The sequence below is a fragment of the Zootoca vivipara genome, chromosome 7, assembly GCF_965207765.1.
Source record: "Zootoca vivipara chromosome 7, rZooViv2.hap1.1, whole genome shotgun sequence".
Taxonomy (NCBI): domain Eukaryota; kingdom Metazoa; phylum Chordata; class Lepidosauria; order Squamata; family Lacertidae; genus Zootoca; species Zootoca vivipara.
The window spans coordinates 46211815-46234580 of NC_142590.1; the positions used below are offsets into that span (position 1 = coordinate 46211815).

The 22766-nt window shown below is 41.9% G+C and overlaps 1 protein-coding gene across 9 annotated transcripts in view; it reads right to left on the reverse strand.

Moving 5' to 3' along the window:
- ST3GAL3 (ST3 beta-galactoside alpha-2,3-sialyltransferase 3) overlaps positions 1-22766 on the reverse strand; it is a 191007-nt gene that overhangs the window by 163584 nt on the left and 4657 nt on the right. For 8 of the 9 annotated variants that reach the window (XR_015950826.1, XM_088673314.1, XM_035123840.3 and 5 more), the window contains exon 2: positions 20506-20650. Coding sequence is in view for 7 of the 9 variants with exons in the window: in XM_088673314.1 (XP_088529440.1) it covers positions 20506-20626 (121 nt within the window). In the remaining 2 variants the exon portion in view is untranslated. Of the gene's footprint in view, positions 1-20505; positions 20651-22766 lie in introns of those variants that run through there. The other variant, XM_088673316.1, reaches the window with a different exon arrangement.

Below are 22766 nucleotides of genomic sequence, written 5' to 3' on the forward strand. Positions count from 1 at the left end.
AAACTGAGCATGAGATCTTCACAGGAAAGACATTTGACAGGTTTGTTGTTCCCACCCACATACTGAAAAGTCACACACGTGTGTGCATCTAGCATCTTCACCACACAGAATATTGAAAGCTGAAGCTGCACATCATTACTCTTGCATTTGACAGTTAAGTTATTTTGTTTTGTGGTGCCTACCTCTTTTGCAGAATTTACACTCTTCCATTCCATATTTGAATGGTTTTGTGTATTTTATAATTGTGATGGTTACAGGTAGGTAGCCGTGTTGGTCTGGATCGAAGTAAAATAAAAAAATAAAAAAATAAAAAAAAAATAAGGTGCTACTGAAGGAATTTTTTTATAATTGTGATGGTTTTCTTTGGTTCTATAATTGTATATTTGAGTGCTGTTACCCACCTTAGGACTTTATGGTGAAGGGTAGGTAAGAAATCTTATACTGTAAATGAATAAGTGTGTGTACAAATACACACACATATTCATCGCAAATGAAGTAAGAGATGTTTGAAGACAAAGAGGTCACAGGATATGCTCAATAAAACCATGAAAGCCCTACAAGAATTGAGAGTTCTGTATTGTTTATTTGATCATACACCTTCACAGAGCATCTCTTGTGATTCAGTATAAATAACACTTCCATTCCTCTAGTCAAACCTGTCACTAAACCTCTCATGAATAACCCTTCAGAAATAGGAGCTGCCCACACAGTTTAGCCATGAATTATTGCTCAAACCCTGGAAAAAGGCAGACCTGAGAAGGTATCTGTCATTTCCTCCCAACCACTTCTTGGAATATTTCCACCCACCTGTTAATGTCAGGGACAGAGGCAAGGTATCATGCTCTCATGGGGTTGGCAAACTTACAGTTATGTCAGTTTACTGGGCTATTTCCAGTACCAGAGCACCTCATAAATGGTAGCAGTTATTTTATTAATCTTGGTATTATGAGGCAGCTGCCTTCCCTCTTCTCTTCAATTTTCACTGAAAATTCTGTAGTTAAAAATTTCCAAGTCAGCTCGGGGCTGAAAGGGAATCTCTTATGGAAAGCATCCCTTTGGGGGCATCTGTGATAAAGATATACTGCTCTTCACTGACATTAATGTTGGGCAGAATGTAGTTCCAAATATATTTTTTTATTTTTTAGAAAAGGGAGAGAAAGAAGGAGAGAAACAACAGGTAATTCTGCTAGGTGTGGGAATATAAAAACTGACCATTAAGATCAAATATAATACTGAATTAATATTTCCAAATTATTCTTTTGAATATGCTGACAGTTTGCAGGAGTCTAAATCTATAAACATATTCATTATCCCTTACACTATTTTCAAATTATGAAACAAACATTATTGACTAAGGCTACAATCCTGTACCTGTTTACCTAGGAGTAGGCCCCTTTAAAACCTATGATATTTATTCTGAATAAACATGTAGAAGATTGTTCATTTCTCAAAACAAAAAGATGCCTGACAGTATGTGTTTGAGCATCTGGTGATTCAGCCCCGAACACAGAGCCTTGCAACCAGGTTTCACTCTTAATTTGAGCATTATTTGAAATTGCACTAATGCATTGGGGTGGGAACTGCACAATTCCACTTGCTTACTATGCCTCCACTGGTGTGCACTGGAGGCATATTAGCGGCACATAAAAAGACAATAAGAAAGAAAAGTGGGCACAAGCAAGATACAATTCTAACTAGCAAATGTAGCCAGTACAGAGGCTTGAGGGTTTGGGATACTCTAGTACAGTGGTGCCTCACTTAACAAATGCCCCGCTTAACGAAATTTCCGCTTAACGAAATGTTTTTTTCTAGTGGAGGTTGCCTCGCTAGATGAATTCGTTTTACGAAAAAATCGTCTAGCGAATCGCGGTTTCCCATAGGAATGCATTGAAATTCAATTAATGCGTTCCTATGGGCAAAAAAAAAATCCAAAAAAATTTCAATGCATTCCTATGGGATTCGCTAGACGAATTTTTCGTTATAAGAAAAGACCCGTGGAATGAATTAAATTCGTCTAGCAAGGCACCACTGTACATCAAACCCTTACAGCTACCAGAAATCTACCCATCCTCACAAAAGCTATTTATGTCCCTTCAAAAGGGAGCCTCCCTTAGAAGATTAGAAAGCTTGGTCACACAATGTCCAAGACAGCATTCTAGATCCATATGGGAATCCACTTTCAAGCTAACAGAAGGGAAAAGGAAGGCTACAACAACTTTATAGCAAGGACCGCAAGCCTACTCCCCAACTGCTCTATGCAATTTTTCACAGGTTTCAACTTGTCATCACTGATTCCAAATGCAAGAATATATAGCAGCAGTGCCCTCTACTGGCACAAGGAACAAATAGCTAAGCACTTGCTCTCTTTTTGCCTTCAAAAGTTTTAAAACATCAATTTCTCAAACATAAATATCCCAAGGGTAACATTAGTGGGCTTTAATCTCTTGGAATGAAGTGACATCACCACAATGAACATCCTATATAATAATGTCCAAGATGTCCCTGCGTCCAAGCTGTCCCGTGTGTCCCTGGGTCACTGCGCATGTGCCCCAGGGATACAGGGATTGGACAGCAGAGACTGCGCGCGCGCACTCTCCCCCCCCCTGCCTCCTCCAACCGCCGCTCCTGCCGGACACCGCCTCACTGCAGGGCACGTCAGGGAAGCGAGGGTGGAGGCCGGTGAAGGCCTCCTCACAACCCTCCCTGGCCGTGAGGAGCGGCGGTTGGAGGAGGCAGGGGGGGGGAGAGTGTGCGCGTCCTTCCTGTCGGCAGCTGGGGGAGAGGAACGGAGGAGGAGAACGCAGTGCTTTCTCCTCCTCCGTTCCTGTCCCCCTGCCGCCAACAGCAAGGACAGGTCCCAGGGTTCGGAGAAGCGCTGCGCAAGCGCTTCTCCGAACCCTGGGATGTCTGCTTGCTGTCGGCGGCTGCGGGAGAGGAACGGAGGAGGAGAACGCAGCGCTTTCTCCTCCTCCGTTCCTGTCCCCCTGCCGCCAACAGCAAGGACAGGTCCCAGGGTTCGGAGAAGCGCTGCGCAAGCGCTTCTCCGAACCCTGGGATGTCTGCTTGCTGTCGGCGGCTGCGGGAGAGGAACGGAGGAGGAGAACGCAGCGCTTTCTCCTCCTCCGTTCCTGTCCCCCTGCCGCCAACAGCAAGGACAGGTCCCAGGGTTCGGAGAAGCGCTGCGCAAGCGCTTCTCCGAACCCTGGGATGTCTGCTTGCTGTCGGCGGCTGCGGGAGAGGAACGGAGGAGGAGAACGCAGCGCTTTCTCCTCCTCCGTTTCTGTCCCCCTGCCGCCAACAGCAAGGACAGGTCCCAGGGTTCGGAGAAGCGCTGCGCAAGCGCTTCTCCGAACCCTGGGATGTCTGCTTGCTGTCGGCGGCTGCGGGAGAGGAACGGAGGAGGAGAACGCAGCGCTTTCTCCTCCTCCGTTCCTGTCCCCCTGCCGCCAACAGCAAGGACAGGTCCCAGGGTTCGGAGAAGCGCTGCGCAAGCGCTTCTCCGAACCCTGGGATGTCTGCTTGCTGTCGGCGGCTGCGGGAGAGGAACGGAGGAGGAGAACGCAGCGCTTTCTCCTCCTCCGTTTCTGTCCCCCTGCCGCCAACAGCAAGGACAGGTCCCAGGGTTCGGAGAAGCGCTGCACAAGCGCCTCTCCGAACTCCAGGATGTTCTAGCGCCCGTTATTAAACGGGCTGAAATACACTAGTAGACTATAAGATGTCTATGTAGAGGCAAACCTAATCTGGAACACATTTATGCAACTGGTGCACACTAACATCACAGGACTGGATCCCGAGTTGCCTTTCCATGAACAGAAGGGTTCCTTCTGTTTACGGATGGGACTGCAATCCAGCAAAGACTCCCACTGGGGGGAATGGGGGCAGGCCATTTTCATAGACAACTTTTCCTTTGCAGCCTCCTCACCACCTCCCACACTGTTCCAGAGTGTCCCCACAACTATAGGGGGAAACCATGAAAATAATTTGCCAGCAGAAGTACCCCAGGAGCAGAACTTTGCTTGTGGAAATGCTGGATTCAACCCTTATGCGCAATGTTAGTTTTTGTGTGAGCAAATAATCCAGAAGCAGGTCTTTTATGTCCAATATTCAGTTCTGAAGTTTTTTCCTCTCAAGTTTCACTTGAATATCTAACCTTGAATATTCATGTTAAGCAGGCAGAAGTCCTCTTTGACAAGACACAAAATATATTGCTGGGAGGAGCATAAAAGTAAATATGAAACTTTAAAGCATGCAACAGCTTCTAAGAGGCACACTGCAGCCTATCAAGTTGGTTTCTCATTTCATTTAGTCCTGCAACTGGGCTATGTAGTTGTTCGCCTTTGCCAGACCTAACTTAAGTAAACTTTATGAACAATTATATTTCCCCCATTAACTATAGAGAATAAAGAGGAAAAAATAATTGCATAAAGGAACTGCTTTTAAAAGTTCACTGAATATCCAACATTTGCTAATGTGGTAATATATAATTCCTTCATTTTTTAAATGTGGCTACTTAGGGTTGTGCCTGACTAAATCATTGAGCACAAGTGGAAGGACTTCCACATATAAAATGGAACATATTCTACCTCTCCCCTCCCCAGGGACCCCCAGATCAGGTCTGGGTGTTCCCCAACTCTTGGGAGTATATGGGGGGAGAGCAGGAAAGTTCCATTGTGCGAGCAGAAGTCATTCCACATGTGTAATAATTTAGTTGGACAAAACTCTTACTTACTTTCCTTTTACACTTCATTTTAGGGCCACATCACACATTCTTTGCTGTCATGAGCCCTGCAGCACTGTCTGGATCAGGTTTGAGTTGGTAGATTCCGAGAAAGAAGGAAGACATGGGAAGCAGGGGCTGAATTGTAGGAATGTAGGTTGGAGAAGATAGGGAGCTCATCTTTCCACCCCAACTTCAGTCACTTTGGAAAGGGGAGCAGAGATGCTGGCTCTCTCCTCTGACATTCCTGTGGAATGCTGAGTCTCAGTGGAAGCTGGGGAGGGTTTTGATCAGCTGAGGAGGGAGGCTCAACTGGAGACAGCAACAACTAAAGCAGAACCAGAATAGGAAGGTGCAATCTTGTTGCCTAGAACCAAGCATCCCCTTTGGTGAGATCAGACTCTCCTGTCCTGAGAGAGCACGAGCTTGCAATTTTGGCATTCCCACAAGTGAGAGAATCTCACAAGGGAACATGTCATGCCTTGTATTTAAAAGCTTGGCAGGAGGAAAGCGGAACCTTGATGGGACATCTTCATCACCTTCCATCCAGTTCTAAACTTCTTGCCCTGCTCCTGAACTCCTCAATCATGACTACCAAGTCAGTAACATTACTGTGCCAGAATAAATATCTATTTCTTACCTGCAAGTAATAACTTCTGTCTGTATGTGTTGGGTGGGAGCCAGGACATTTGCTATCAAATATACATGTGGCAAGGAACAGTGGCTAAATCTCAAACTCCCTGGCTCATAATACATGCTATGGTAAACACATATGTGTTCCACCAATGTTACATGTATGTAAATAATTTTCAGTGTACATATGTGCAAAGTGGTTTTGAGGTCATGGAGCAGGAGTCCAGTAACACTGCTTAAAATTAGCAATTTAGAATTTCATGAACTTTCAAGCGCAGATTTGCTGAAAATCACTATGTGTTTTCATTAAGCAGAGTATCTTTATTCAGAGCCGAGTGTTCACCTTACTCAGAAATGGGTAATTCCAAAGAAATCTGGATTTTATATCCATAATCAAGTAGGCAGTTTTTGAAAATAAACTCCTGTATTATTCACACAAAAATATGAGTGGAAGTGAAGGAACATGGAGTACATATTTCTATTTAAAGGATCCCTATTTCTGAAATGCTTGTTTCTGCCAAATGTCAATATAAAATATATTCCTTCCCAGTATACATTCATCCATGACAAAAGGTCACGATAACTCTGGGATAGTCCCATGACTTCTCTAAAAATGACCCCATCAAATATGTGAACAGTACAGAAGGCGACACGTCCTCCTGAATATCCCCAATAAAAATATATAATACATTTACACCACAAAGAGCAAAACATAGGCTACATATAGTTGTCCCCCTGCCCCATATGGCTAGCTGGATGCCTCTCAGTTTTCTACTGCTGTCAAATTTACCCCTGCCTCTGCCACTAAATTTGCCATGGCCACAGCTGCATTTGGTACTGTCTCTGCCACCAAAGCAACTTCACTTTTGCTAACCACCCATTACTTTAAAAAAGACAACCAAAGAAAACACCCTGCCCTTACAGAACTGAGCCAACATTGCCAGCTCTGTCTACCCTACTCTTTGCTTCCTCCAACCATAGATGTGCCAGGTAGAGCATCTATACAGCACTTTACCTTGCATACTCGACGATCAAAAGAAGAAGACAACAGCAAGATGTAGCAAGAGTAAGCAAGATAAGAATGGAACTCAGCACCGCAGTGGAGAAAGAAAATCCAAACGAGGGAAAGCAGAAGGAAGCACTTGCCAGATATAGGGAGTGGAGTGGGGAGATAAAGAGAAACAGTCATACCTCGTATCCCGAACGCCTTGGGAGTCAAACATGCCAGCTCCTGAACAATCAAAACCCAGAAGTGGACTTCTGGAACGGATTCCGTTTGACTTCCAAGGTACAACTATATATGGATTTTTTTAAAAAAATACCATTGCATGTCTCCTCTCATGCTGAGATAAAAGTGTGTTTGGTGTGTGTGTGTGTGTGTGAGAGAGAGAGAGAGAGAGAGAGACAGACAGACAGACAGACAGACAGACAGACAGACAGACAGACAGACAGACAGACAGACAGACATTGGTGGGGAGGGGGAAGGCTATGGGGAATGAGTGTGTTTGTGTGTACGAAATGAGTGTGTGGCCCCTGATCTACCACCACTACCTCTGGCCCTCAGGGCCAAAAAAGTTGCCCATCCAACTTTATGTGCATGTGAATTTAGCCTTCAATAAATGTATTTAATAAGCATACCGGTAATTGATTCTGGCAGAAATACTTGGTTTTAAGAATTATTCAGAAAAAGAACTCCTAAATGCCAGGAACCACATTTTGACAGTGCTAAGGAACAAGCTATGACTTGTTTAACCATGCTGTCCAAGCTGTGTATACTGGCACATGCAGCTCAAGCTCTCCCACTTGACTCCGATCTTAGTCAAACAGGGAAACAAACCCTGGAGCAGATGGCGTAGCACTACATGCAACCCAGCACTTGTGCTTTGTTTCCCTCCAAACAAGACACAATCTGTGCATCCTCGTAAGTATGCACAGGATCACAGGCTACGGGCACTTGAAATCTGTGTTTAGGCTCAAAGAAAAGTTTCCAAGCTTTGGTTGCCAAGGATTCTCCTCTTACCTTTCATTACCAATCAGGCATTTATGCCTAATGTATAGTAAATAAACTCTCTAAAGGAACTGAAGGTATTCACTTGGGACAGCAGTTGAAAATCATGCCAATAACTGTTTAATACTGAATGAGTCCATATGACAAATATTTATTTGTTTGGTTAAGCCAATATGAGACAAAAATCTTAAGTGCATTTGAGGGTGACTCAGGAGGGGAAAACTGGAAACAAATGCTGAATTTGTAAAGTACTTACAGCACTGATTGCAAAAAGAGAACAGAGTAAAACAACCCAGATTTCTGTGGGCAGTCAGGGTGGAAAGTAAGTGGAAAGTGGACATCTTTCCATTTTATTTAAATCTAATTGCTTCTTGGATAAAAGCTCCCAGGATATATGACTCCAGAATGCAGAGGTAAGAGTCCAGCATGCACAGTCCAGTATGCATGAATATAAATATTTTAAACAGGGAGCTCATTTGCCCTTTTTCAGGGTCCAATTCCTTGTATATTTCAGGAAACATTGTGAGTAGCCACTATATGCACTGAACTCAGAAGAGACTTTCTTCCATGTGGACAGCGTAATATGGGAACTGGGTATAATACTATCAATGACAATGACACATGGGTTGATTATCCCCCAAAATATGCAAAGTGTCAAACCAAGAAAGCTTTATACCAAGTGCATCAAAATCATCATCACTAAACAGACTAGAACCATATTGAATTTAAAAAGTCATTTATAGTTAAGAGACTTTTGCTTACAGCAATTGCAGAACAAACAGAAAATATGTAACAGAGTCCTTTCTCATGGTATTCCTGTTCATACCATCAATGAATTGCATAACTGTTTAATTCTCAAGACTAAATTGAACATATCCTAGAGTTTCTCCATTCATTCCTTGAAATACCGATATATTTCTGAAATTGTCAGGCTGCCCTGTCCCCCTTTCTGCTAATTTTTCAGAAATTATTTAGGACTGCTACTTGCACAATCTTGACTTCCAGTGTTACTGAAGACAGATTCAAGATCACTGTACCCAACGTTACTGCAAGAAAGAGGACACTGTAGTAATACAGCTTGGAACAGAATGAGTGCAAATAAGACCTGGCGGCAAATGCTATATATCACTATTGATTTCAAAGACCACTCCAACACGTTCCATGAATCGGCATTTATCACAAACTGAGGAATACTGAGCATTGTAGTACACTGCCCTTCACCTCTTGACAATTAAGGTTGTAAACTTCCACACAAATATCACCGAGCTTCTGCAGTGCCCATTAAAGACTGATGACCTTGTGGTTATTCAGCATTTTGCAAAATGAAATGGCAATTTTTATTTACTTTTTTTTAAAAAAAGTATCACAGCAAATGAAGCACACAGTTTCTGAATTTGCAAAACAGATCACAACTACCAAAGCTAAAGAATCGTTGCCTTTAATTTACCAGTTACTAATAATGAAAGTTTTACAAAAACAGAAATCATTTTAATTACAATTGCAAGAACAGTCAGCATAAGATGTCTGTTTATACTCTAGAACCAACAAAACCTATTTGCCAAAATTTGAAAGGGGGGTATTATTTAATGCCACATAATTTGAATAAGATCTACAAAACCAACACACATACTTTATAATATGGCATTTGTATATCACTTAATCATAAAAACTTCTAAACAGCTTACTAGGGAGAGAGAGATAACAACAAGTTAACCTAAAAGAATTATGAAACTTAGATCAAATCAGCAGTTTGAAATATACATTATAAAATAAAATTACACATGAAAATGCATGACAACTTTACTTTTCTGAGTAGGCTTGACCAAACAAAAAGGTTTATAGCTGGCACTGAAAATAGCATAGTGAAGGTGCCTGCCTAATGTCAGTAAGCAGGGGGTTCCAGAGTGTTGATGCTGCCAAGCAAAAATAGTAAATGTATCTATGTTCTTTGGTATTGAGAATCTTCATATATATTCCATTTATTTATTAGATAGTCTATCACCTCTTCGCAGGGACGCAGGTGGTGCTGTGGGTTAAACCACAGAGCCTAGGGCTTGCTGATCAGAAGGTCGGTGGTTTGAATCCCCGCGACGGGGTGAGCTCCCATTGCTCGGTCCCAGCTCCAACCTAGCACGTCAAAGTGCAAGTAGATAAATAGGTACTGCTCCAAGCGGGAAGGTAAACGGTGTTTCCGTGTGCTGCTGTGGTTCGCCAGAAGCGGCTTTGTCATGCTGGCCACATGACCTGGAAGCTGTACGCTGGCTCCCTCGGACAATAACACAAGATGAGCGCCACAACCCCAGAGTCGGTCACGACTGGACCTAATGGTCAGGGGTCCGTTTACCTTTACCTTTATCACCTCTTCCTTTTATTTGGGGGTTCTTTATTATATATGTATTGATAACAATGTATACAAATTTAAAAGAAACATTAGCTATTTCAAACATTCCCCAATAAGGAAAGTATAGAAAATGTGGATTAAGACCAACAATAAAACCAGATTAAGCAGAAGCACAGCAATTCTATAAAAGGACTGTGGACATAGCACAATCTTCAAGAAATAGCAAGCAGATCCAGCTGTTGAGCTGTCCTAGTTACTTACTGGTCTCTGTCCAGCCCTCCCACAGCCACCACACAAGTAAATCAAAACACATCTGTAATCAACACCAACAGCCCTGGGCTGTAGTGGAACATTTTCAAATACAGTAAAAGGTTTCCATGCAAAAATTCCTAATAGGGAACATAGCTAGGTTGTCAAATGGAACTAATTACTATTTGCATCTTGCACCTCCTGAGATGGCTCTGGCCTTAGGAAGGTATCAAAATAGAGAGCCAGTGGTCTTTAAACATATGATCCAGTATTCAAAACAGCATTTCAGTGGGAGAGATTGGGGGACGCACACCACACACATTCCCTGGTGATGGCAAAAGTTTAGTGTGTAAGTACTTTGAGTATTTAGTGTTTAGGTTGAGGCCCTTGGTTAGAGGATTGTGATTCAGGAAACTGAAGTTTACCACAAGCAAGGAGTAGCAAAGTAAAGAAAACTCTTAGTTGGCTATTTGGGGGAGAAGGGGCGCATTTTTTTAAAGTGCAGGAGGTGGTTAGGGTTGATCAAGAGAACATGTTTCTGTTCCACTAAAGGAAAGCAGATTACTTTAAAAAGCGAAGTGCAATGTGTACTATAATAATGTGGAGTCATTCAACTACTCTGTCTCCAATTTATCTTTTCAGTTTGGAATGCTGAAAAAAATCTTGGAAAGCACCTGGGAGACAGGTAGATAGAAGAATGATGTTTTATTCCAAAGGAAAGCAGGAATGTTACATTAATAACCAAAGCTGCAGCACAGAAAAGCAAGCAGGAAGAACATCATTTCATACTTTTTCACACATATTTATGTTCCATCCATAGAGGAGGGATCAGGGTTAAACATAATTTTTAGAGAATGCCAAAAAAAGAAATCTACTGCCCTCAAGTGGTAACAAATATCTACTTTAAGACACTGAACGCTGAGCTTTTTCCACTTTACAAAGGGCTTTAAAAGATTGCTTAATGAGATTGATACTGTGTGTGCCATGATTCTGCAACAAAGCACAGAAAAAGCAAATGGCTTTCATATCCAACATGAGCCATACTTAAAGTATACCCACTGAAATCAATGGTCTTAAGTAACTGCTGATTTCAAAGAAACTATTCCAACTATAGCTTACTTAGGTATCACCCGCAGAGATCAGCTTTGTAAAAAAATAAAAATCAGTTTTCATTTAAGGCATTGAAGATAGACCAATTGCTTGTTCTGGACAGGTTGCATTCCCTCTGAAGGAGCAGCCATGTAGCTTGGGGGCATTCATCGATACATCTTTGTCATTAGATGCCCAAGTGACCTCTCCTGGCTAGGAGGGCCTTTTACCAGCCTTGTCTTGTACTCCAGTAACAGCTGCATGCGCATCATCAGGATAGTCTGGCCACTGCAGCCCATGCATTAGCAGCCTTGAGACTGCCTTACTTACTTTGGCTTGGTCCAAAAGCTTCAGCTAGTGCAGCATGCTAACAGAGGTGCCACATGCTGTTGGCTAAAACATCTGCACTGGATGCCCATAGGCTACCAGTCCAAGCTCGATATTTTTGTATTAATATACAGTACAAAGATCTGAACAATCTGGGTCCAGGATATCTCATAGGCAGCATGAGGCCCATATTCCAAGCTCAATCACCAAGATAATATGGAGGAGTGCTGTTAGTTGTCCCTAGTTTCATAGATCTGACTAGATGCAGCTAGAAGTCAGGCATTTAGGGTTGTTGGTACACATGCTGAGAAGTACTCTTTCAGCCGAGATTTGGCAGGCATCCTTGCTGCTAATTTTCAAGCACCTTCTGAAGACTTTTTTATGCCAACAGGACTTTTTGGTTGTTTAATTTTTTCTTAAGAAGACAGTCGTTTTTTTGATCATTCTGTATTGCTTTTCTGGCATCGTATGGCTTATTATACTTATATTTTATATGAGTAGGTAGTTTATACATATTTTGTAAGTAAAATAAATAAGGCAGCCAACAATGCTGCAGCAGGTGCCCCAAAACTAGTGAATGACTAAACTTCTGCTTAATTCAATAACAAAATGTAAGCAAATGTTCAAAAAGAAAGAGAGACTAGGTGCCAAAAACTTTCAAAAGTGTAAAGTGGGAGCAATGTACATTAGCTTTCAGCAAGGCAATTCTTTCTTAAGAAATAAGGCAGGGGTCCCCAGACTTACCCGCCTTCGGGCCGGTGCCCGCCGCGCCAATCGTGCGGCGGGCTGGAGGGCGGGAGAGTGCGCACGCAGTGGGCCGGAGGGTGGGGGAGTGCACGCCAGTGCGCATGCGCACACCCATTTACTGGCGCGGTGGCGCGCTTCCAGGCCGGAAAAATCGCCGAAAATTGTTTGTGCGCATGCGTATGGCCTCCCCCGACCCGGAAGTGCACCTCCCCCGACCCGGAAGTGCACCGGAAATGACCTCTTCTGGGTCGGGAGAGGCCCATACGCATGTGCAGAAACGATTTTCGGCATTTTTTTCTGATCTGGAAGCGCGCCGCCGTGCAGCGCGCCACAAGAGCGGCCGGCGGCAGTGGGCGGCGGGGGTCGTCGCGGGCCGGATTGGGAGGCCAATTGGGCCGCATCCGGCCTGGGGGCCGTAGTCTGGGGACCCCTGAAATAAGGTAAAGGTAAAGGGACCCCTGACCATTAGGTCCAGTCGTGACCGACTCTGGGGTTGTGGCGCTCATCTTTCGTTATTGGCCGAGGGAGCTGGCGTACAGCTTCTAGGTCATGTGGCCAGCATGACAAAGCCACTTCTGGTGAACCAGAGCAGCACACGGAAACGCCGTTTACCTTCCCGCTTGGAGCAGTACCTATTTATCTACTTGCACTTTGACGTGCTTTCGAACTGCTAGGTTGGCAGGAGCTGGAACCGAGAAACGGGAGCTCACCCCATCACAGGGATTCGAACCGCCAACCTTCTCATCAGCAAGCCCTATGCTCAGTGGTTTAACCCACAGTGCCACCTGGGTCCCTCTTAAAAAATAGAGAGCTGCAATTATTTGAATTAATTGACTAGAGAAAAGAGCACTACAGTACAATAATTAGTCTAACACTATTTTAGACTTCTAAACCTCCAAGTTATTTAGCAAATAAAGCCTGTTATTAAAGTAATTCAGTTTTGTTATTTGCAGGAGAACAATGCAGCTACCCTTCCAACAAGGCTGTGTGTAAGTCATGATGCAAGAGCTGAAATACAATTAGAAGAAAACTAGCACAAGCAAAGCTTAGTCAGCCATGTGGGAATACAGTCACTTCTGATAAATAGCACCCTAACAAACCAAGGCTGCCTTTCAAGAAATGAACCACACATCCAAGATAATGGTTATGATCCAAATAATTTCTTTCACAAGCAAAATACAGTTCTGCTCCTGAGGGCGGTGGGATGGCGTCCTCAATCTCTATCCTCCAGGATCAGCCCCCGCATCACATCCCCTATCATCCTAGAGGGACCCCTTACATGTAGGGAAGTGCAATTGACTGTAGTGGAACAGATGCAAGGGAAAGCATTGTTGCATGAAAGAAACTTCTCTCATGCTCTCCTTGATCCCATGTGGTTTGGGGTTAGGACTTACTAGCTGCTCTTGAGCTGTTATCACTCTCCTGATTTTATCAAGGTTCTAGATACAACTTTTTGCTGCAGTGAGGTTGCATGGGACAGCGAGTCCTGGGTCAGTGAGGACTCCTGGCAGAGATGATGCATTTGTATTTTCTTCAATTAGGAATTCTGGCAGCATCTTGATCAGCCTCACATTACTGAGTATCTTCCATGAGTATGGGGTGGGCCAGCAAGCTCAGCCCTGCTCTAACCTCATGCACCAGCACTCATGCAAGGAGAGAATAATTCAACAATTTAGGTAATTCGGCTAAAATGCCAGGCAGCCTTTCAAATTAGAGCACCAAAATTATCCACATGCTGGGGAGCAAAGACAGAAGACAATCAACAGCTTGTCATTGCTTTTTGTTTGGACTGCAAAAGCAGGAGGATGAAGGTATCAAATATATAATACATGGCTAATGCCCTGCATTCAACATTGTAGTTGTGCAGATTTGTGGTAATGGTTACAGCTCACTACTCCAACACTTATGCCTACAATTCCATGCAGCATAATGGTGTATACTTAAAACAAATTTATACCACGTTTACTAAGTTGCACACTTTTGATGATGATTAATAATAATAATAATAATAATAATAAATATTAAAGCCACTCTGGGCAGCTTACAACAGAAAAATGAAATGAAATAATTAAACATTAAAAGCCCCCCTAAACAGGGCTGCCTTCAGATGTCTTCTAAAAATCTGGTAGCTGTTTTTCTCTTTGACATCTGATGGGTGGGCGTTCCTCAGGGCAGGCGCCACCACCGAGAAGGCCCTCTGCCTTTTGATACTTTCAGAGTTATAAATCCATAACTTAAGCTTATGCAATATGTATTTGAGAAACACTTTCTAACTATTTATATAACGAAGATTGTGAATATGGTGTCTCAGAATCCCCTTTCAGGTCCTAGAGCAGGGGTTCCCAACAAAATTTTCTCGAGGACCCCTCATCAAGCCGCTATTGTGACAAGGACCCCCATTAATTCCTAATCCTAAAATTAAAAAGTGAGAGCCAAATTAAGAGTCTTTTTATATTTTATATTTATACGTTTTTTACAGTTACAACAGAGTACTCCATCAGTATACAGTTAGTTTTAATTTTCCGTTCTTAATGAGATGAACCACTTTTTAACCAACGATCCATTTTTAACTACGCGAACTGTAGCTTCCGCGAAAAACAACACTTTGCTTACAAACACTACTGTTTTGCAAAGAGGCAGCACGCGCCAGGGAGGAGGGAGGGGAATGGAGAAGACAGGGTACCTGCACAGTAGCGCACAAATGAAGCCGACGCGCGCAAAGCATCTTGGGGAGGTGAGCGTTAGTAGAATGCGCACGCTGCCTCTTTGCAAAACAACGGCATACAGCAGAACTACTGCCTCTATCTAATTCTAGTTTTGCGCTAGACTCTGCTCATGCAGGAAGCGGCCAAAACAAAAAATCTGTTATCATACGAAATATATTTAATATATTTTTTATTCTAATAGCATCTTGCGGACCCCTCTGGCATAGCTCGCGGACCCCTGGGGGTCCGCAGACCACCTGTTGGGAACCACTGTCCTAGAGATAAGCAACATACCTGCTAGAAGAAAATCAAGCCTCACAAATAACTAAATAGCGGTAGGGGGGGTGAGAAAGTGTCAAATATATGACCGGCACAAGCATTACTTCAAACCTCCTGCATTATCAGCAGGAACCCTGCAAACATAACAGTCTTAAAACTCTTTTTCCTGGAACTCAAGTTCAGATTATCTTTGAACAGAGCTTGCAACCATAAAAATGGAAGTGAACCACAACCTACCAGGAGCAGCTGAGTGAGTCTATTTGCTCATGCACCTAATTTCTGTTCCCATAGAAACAGACAGACGGGAAACAGATAAGAATTGCATCTAGTGCTTTCCTGCTACCAACTATTTTTGCAGTACAACCATTGGAGAAAAGCCAGTGACAACAGCAGCAGGAAGAAATGAGTAAGAATGTCATTTTATGCTTCAGCAGGAAGCAGGCATGGAGTAAAATCTGTCTACTGAATGGCTTCAGCAGTCATTTACAGGTTTCTACGGGTTCAGGGCTGCAGCATTTGTCAGGAAATTTGAGCTAAATCTGTAAATATATTCCAAGGCTGAGAGAGAGCAGATGTCGTGATTTGATACATACTGGTAGGTGTCCAGCCAAAGCAGAATCAGCCAAGGTTACAGTGCTGCATATGTCTGCCCACCCATGCTATTCAACTTTTCCCTTAAAAAACAAACACCACACAAATTGCCTAATGCCAAGTACTCAGCTACCAAGTACTAAGGGACCAAAGCTCATTGGTAGCCGGCATGTCTTGCATGTAAGTAGAACCCAAACCCAGGGTTGGGAAGTACCTCTGCCCCAAGTCATGGATAGCTGCTACCAGATGGGATAGAGGGCTAGATGAATCAATACTGTGGCATCATATAAGGCAACTTCACAGGTACAGTGCAATTTTAAAAAACAAGACCTTGCCCATTTCTTCGGGGAATATATATATATTGTTAAGGTTTATTTCCTTTATTATACCTGTTATAATATTCAAATGCAATAATTCTTAGGAAACATACGGTACTAAAGTTCCAGACATATCAATGCACTCTTGATGCATTTAAGACAGCAATTAAATCCCTTCCACTTAAACATTTGGGCTTCTGCTACTGCTGCTGTCGCTACTACTATTTATATCGCCTTCCATTTACAAAGTGCTTCACAATCTTTACCTTCCTCATGTTTGATAAAACTATGAACTCAGTGTCTCTTCAACAGGTGGGCAATATTTTTTCTTGGGACCAACCAAAATGTCACAAAAGTGTGGCAAGCTTTAGAGTTCTCCAGAACTCTTAGTCAAGCACAATGTTACACAAAGAAGAGTGAGGGGGGGACAAGATAAAAGGGGACAGAAATTAGGCTAATGTGGCAGCTATGAGACCAACTTGTAGGCTCAGTTTCAAGGTACAGATGATAATTTTTGTGACATTTTGGTTGGTCCAAATAAAACTATTGCCCAACTATGGTTATTTGGGGGGAGTGTGTCTTGTTTTATAATAGTTTTTTGTGCTCACGTTTTCGAATTCAAGCCTTTGCAATGGGCAGCTTTTCAAATGTTAAATGTTTGCCTGTTTGACTAAAGAATTTATTTACATGAGCCTGTTGGCTAAAGATCTGCTGAAAAGTCCTATCTAAAACTGTGCAGTTCGAGTCACTAACTTATCTCATTAATGTGCTTGTTTATGCGATTTCTATACTCCCTTCATCAACACTAGTACTAGGAATGTTGATCAGGCAGTCCAGGAACATGTCATACTGTGTAAAGATCAGCCCAGATATTCCACTTGTCTGAAATAAGAGATAGGAGACAGAAAAAGCAGGAAGGAAGTTAACACCTACTATTGAACATCAGAAAATGCAAATATAGGAAGAAGGAGGGTTGAGAGGAAGTCTAGGTAAAACAGGTGATATTGAGGGGGGAGCTTGACTTGACTACCTGTTTCCCCTGAACAGACACAGAAGTTTCCATCTACAAGCAAACTCTTCATAATTTTGTATGTGAAGGGTAAACATGCCATGATCCTGTATTCCAAACCCATGACAACACATAGAATATCGATTTTACTCTATTTATTTTCTGTGCTTAAGAAAAAGTGAAAGCCAAGATCTTCCCCACTCTGTATCATCATCTACAGTTACTAGGCAACTGTGCAACTGCAAAAAGTGCAGTTCAAATGAAAGAGAGTTGGTCAATGGTATCATGCCCTCCAAAAATGACAGCAAAAAATAGATAGTAGAAATGAAGTGGATTTATGCTTCTGACATAACAAGACACTAAGTGCAAGTTGTAGGCAATATATATACGTACAGAAGTAACAAGGAGTCCTTTGGCATTTTAAAGATTAACAAGCTTGTGGTATAAGATTTCATAGACTAGAGGGATTAGAAATATGCCTGAAATGTTAACTTAGGTTAGCAGGTGTGTATACACACACACACACACACACAAAAAAAAAAAAAAATTGTAGTTACATGCAAAGGAGAAAAACATTAGAAATGATCCAGCAAAAGTTAAGCATTGAGGTCCAATTTATTTCAGAAGCATGTGCTTTATTATCTGCCACTGAATGAACTAAAATGCTGTGAACTGCCCTGAAATCTATGGATGAAGGGTGGTGTACACATTTAATAAATACATTAAATGAATGAATAAAAATAAAATTTCGATATACCGTACTTAATTTTGGCTAGGTTGTGCTGATTCATGAAATATATGAGAACCCTATATGACCTAGAAATAGGCTACAGTATTTAGTTTACAAACAAAGTTATCCTGTCAAAGTTTGAACTACAAGCTGAACACTACTGGAGCCAAATGGTCCAACTATAATTGCACATCCTATGCTTAAACCTAGACAGCATCTTAAAAAGCAGAGACATCACCTTGCCAACAAAGGTCCGTATAGTTAAAGCTATGGTTTTCCCAGTAGTGATATATGGAAGTGAGAGCTGGACCATAAAGAAGGCTAATCGCCGAAGTATTGATGCTTTTGAATTATGGTGCTGGAGGAGACTCTTGAGAGTCCCATGGACTGCAAGAAGATCAAACCTATCCATTCTGAAGGAAATCAGCCCTGAGTGCTCACTGGAAGGACAGGTCGTGAAGCTGAGGCTCCAATACTTTGGCCACCTCATGAGAAGAGAAGACTCCCTGGAAAAGACCCTGATGCTGGGAAAGATTGAGGGCACAAGGAGGAGGGGATGACAGAGGACGAGATGGTTGGATAGTGTTCTCGAAGCCACCAACATGAGTCTGACCAAACTGCAGGAGGCAGTGGAAGACAGGAGTGCCTGGCGTGCTCTGGTCCATGGGGTCACGAAGAGTTGGACATGACTGAACGACTAAACAACAACATGCTTAAAGAGCATTATTAGAGACACTATTTTTAACACTGATCAGGCATCACACCAACTGTACTACTACATTTTACTTCCCAGCTGACCTCATTGTAGTTATGACATTTGTCAGGATACTTTGGCTGCAATCCAAAGCCTTACATGCCTAGAATTAAGTTCCATTGAACTAAGTGGGACTATTTTCCAAGTAAGCATGCATCAGACGTGGGATGTTACTCCACTGTACTTCAAATGCATTTGTTCTCCAGTGTCAACTCCTATTTTTCTATATATGTACTTACCATTTTTTAACTTCCATAAAGCAAGTAAGCAAACTGCTGTCTCAAAGACTCATCTCACAATACCCATGGTGGTTTCCAAGAGAAAATGAGGTGCAGTAAATAGTTATATACAGGAAGTTAAACATTACAATAATATACTTTACTGTTATCTTAACAACGAAATAAGTATGCCACAATAATAAAGCCAAGTGGCAGACAAATATCAAGACACTACCACAACCCTTTCCTAAACACACAGCACATTTTACTGCAAATATAATAAAAGCTCCTGCACTACATCAGATACAGAGGGCAATGTAGGAGAGTTTGGAAGTGAATAATGTATTCACGTTAGGTACTCTGAAACAACCCAGTAACTGTTTTGGTGCTGCCAGGAAACATGGTAATAGAAAAGGACAAAGCAGGCCACTGCCAGGCTATGGGTCAAATACAGCCCATGGCACCACCCCAACAGGCCTGCAGCCTCCCCTCCTCAATTCCCAGCACCACAAACCTCCCTTTGAAACCAGCATATATTTTTCCAAGCCTAAATGTGGTACACAGGGCCATATGGGGGAATCATAAGTGGGAAGTGAAGGGTTAACATTTATAGCTGGAAAAGCCCCCCATGCCACCTTCAGGCTTGGATAAAAATCCCTCCCATTGACTCCAAGCCTGATTCTAGCAAGTAGGTGTGGATCTGTCCATGTGTCCATCACCAGAATGTGATTGTGTCTAACTGCAGCAGGATGTGCAAAGCCCATCACCCCAGGTTTATGTTAAAATCTTAAGTTGCCATGCTCTTTCCTGTCATACTGAACACTGCCTTTCACACTGAACACACCATGGTAGCTTGCTCATATAGTAACCAAGTTGCAAAAAACTAAAATGAATATCCAATAGCATGCATATAGCAAGAACACTTATGTGGAAGAGAAGCAGGGAACTTGTAGTTTCACCCTGTCAAAACAAGATGTTTAAGATGTCAGGAAGGAACCAACAAGAGATAGAAAGGAGAAGTGTGTTCAAACTAGGGAGAAACCCAGATTATCCTTCATAATTTGCAAACCATCAATTGCATCATGGATTGAACCTAATAATAATGAAAGCAACAACATTTTGATTGCTTTTTTTTGTTTAATAAAGCATTGGTGAAACAAATCTTCTTCAGCTATTTAAATAAGGACTAAACTAGAATTGGTTCCACCTGAGCAACCAAAGCCCAAATACACCAGGAAGCAAGGCATTGAAGTTGCATCTCACTCTGTGAAAATACCAGCACAATGACTGCATTTTGTATGTGTGTTGGATTATTCATTCAGTTGTGTCCTGGTATGTACTGGACACAATCAAAACATACATTGTATGACATAGTAAGTCATATCTAACGGAGGATAAAAAAATAAATGGAAACAATATGTTTCTGCTTGTATAAAAGATAAAAAAATAAAGAGCTGTTACCACCAACATAATAACAATAGTAATAAATATTCACACAAGTCTCAGTGGCTCACCCAACAGTAGTAACATATATAACTACCACATCTATAGACAAAATACCTATGTAAATGCAACAGGAACCTACAGTTCATTTTATAATTTTCCAATTAATTGATTTAGGTAATAAAAACATTAAGAGGAAGATACATTTGATCGCTACAGCACAGGAAAGGATCAAACAATTGTTTGGACATATGGTATTCTACAGCAGGCAGACCTGAAATCTATAAAAAAAGATTAGTTAGCCATACATCTATGGAGGCTCTTAAATGGCCTGAGCAACATACTTACTTGAATCCTCCCATCGGAGAAGATGCAGTTTCCAAGCTGAATAATACAGAAAGCCCAGCACCAGAAAGAGACAGAGGGCTAGTAGCAGGTTACGCATGTACACCAGCAGTCCCATCTTCATATAGGGTTGTCTCTTTTATAATACCTGGGGAAAGAAACCAGTTTGAGCATTGCATTTTCTAGTTTGTTTACTGAACCCTCTGCAGCCTAATACACACAGACATAAAATATCAAGCAGCAAATCTGTTCCCTTCCTAACATGCATATTATGTAGATACTCTTATCAGCAACAGCACAATTTTATGTCTCTTGCATGGAATTAAGTTCCATTTAAATGAACAGGATACATTTCTGAGTAACAGTCTGTGAAAAAACAAGTAACAATAGGAAAAATTTCTGAGTAACTGTCTGTATGTGAAAAATAAATAAATAAATCAGGGGTTGCTCCTCCAAGCATTGGTCTATAAATGCTATTCTTAGATGTTATCAGAGTCCATAGAAAGCCAACTCATTCCTAGATCACTATGTTTAGAAAATCCACTGCTCTGTAACACATGACCTCAATTATAAAAACTTAGAACAAGCTATACTAAAAGTCAAAAAATATTCCACTAGACTAAATAAATGGCACAAGATAATTAATTTAAATAGAATAAAATAAAAAATATTGAGTATATATGAAATTATTTTCCCAAGAACTTGCTGGCTTTAATTTGCACAAATCTTAAAAGTACAATTCACATTCATTTAAACTTTCTATAAGCCGTTCACCCTCAGTAAAATAGCCCATGACGCTTTCAACACCATAATGCAATGCAATACAGGGTTATAGCAACATTTCCCCCAAAATTAATAAGACTTAATTCTGAGACAAAGCTTCTACATAGCCAAGCACCATTGGTATTTTAAGATTAAATGAGATGTATGTCCTTGGCTAGGGGACCCAGGTGGCGCTGTGGTTAAACCACTGAGCCTAGGGCTTGCCGATCAGAAGGTCGGCGGTTCGAATCCCTGTGACGGGGTGAGCTCCCGTTGCTTGGTCCCAGCTCCTGCCAACCTAGCAGTTCGATAGCACATCAAAATGCAAGTAGATAAATAGGAACCGCTACAGCGGGAAGGTAAACGACGTTTCCATGTGCTGCTCTGGTTTGCCAGAAGCGGCTTTGTCATGCTGGCCACATGACCTGGAAGCTATACGCCGGCTCCCTCGGCCAATAATGCGAGATGAGCGCGCAACCCCAGAGTCGGTCACGACTAGACCTAATGGTCAGGGGTCCCTTTACCTTTTTTATGTCCTTGGCTACTGCAGTCAATGGAGATGTGGCAGAGCAGGTGCTAACAAGACCTGCATTTTTTACAACTGTCTTAAAAACTATGGGCATAATAGCAACTTGGCATATGCCTTAATTAGAATATATCCCATATTGGATAATTGCTCATCCCTCAATAGCAATAAGAATGGTGATAACTCTAAATAGAAAAATACTAATCTGCTATCCATAATCTGTACACATGAATGAGAAAAGCAAGGAATGAGAAGAGAGGACTCAAAGCCCTTGGCTTGTTCCCAATTTTTCAAACCATGGTTTTGACTAACATACAATATAGCACCACATATTTCTTAAAGCCACTAGGTATTTGCTATCTTCATCATGTCAGATTTAGTTTCCATGTAGAAAAAGAGATAAAAATTAACCTTCTCTCATAGAAGGCTCATTAACTTTGCATGTGCAAAGATTTTCTCAACAAGTGATGGACTCATGTTTAGTATATATATTAATCAGATCACTTACAAAGCAAGCATGAGCAAACAATTTGGAAATTAAATGACAGAGTTCCGCTTGACTTTCAGCAACTAAAGAAAATAAGTACTAGCATACCAAGAACCGGTCATATACAGGAACTCTGAAAAAAAGAAACCCAAGCTGGTTTGAAGGCTAGTACAAACTTCAGTATTCTGCCAACATTTGAAGTCTGGTCACTATTTCCAATTATCTGATACCCTGTACATTTTCCAAATCCCATTTCAGGACACCTCTTGCTTCAAACAGACAGCAAGAGACAAACACAAAGAACTTCCACCCACATTCCTCACATATAACATTACAAGACATGACTGGTGAATGCTGAAGGCACCCTCGAAAAGTCCAGAGACACCTGCCTATTTCAAAGCAGACCCCCCTATGCTCCAGTATCCTATATGAATAATTGACCAGGAAAGCTCATGCCTTGAGCACCTCTATGTACTGTATGCATCCCGC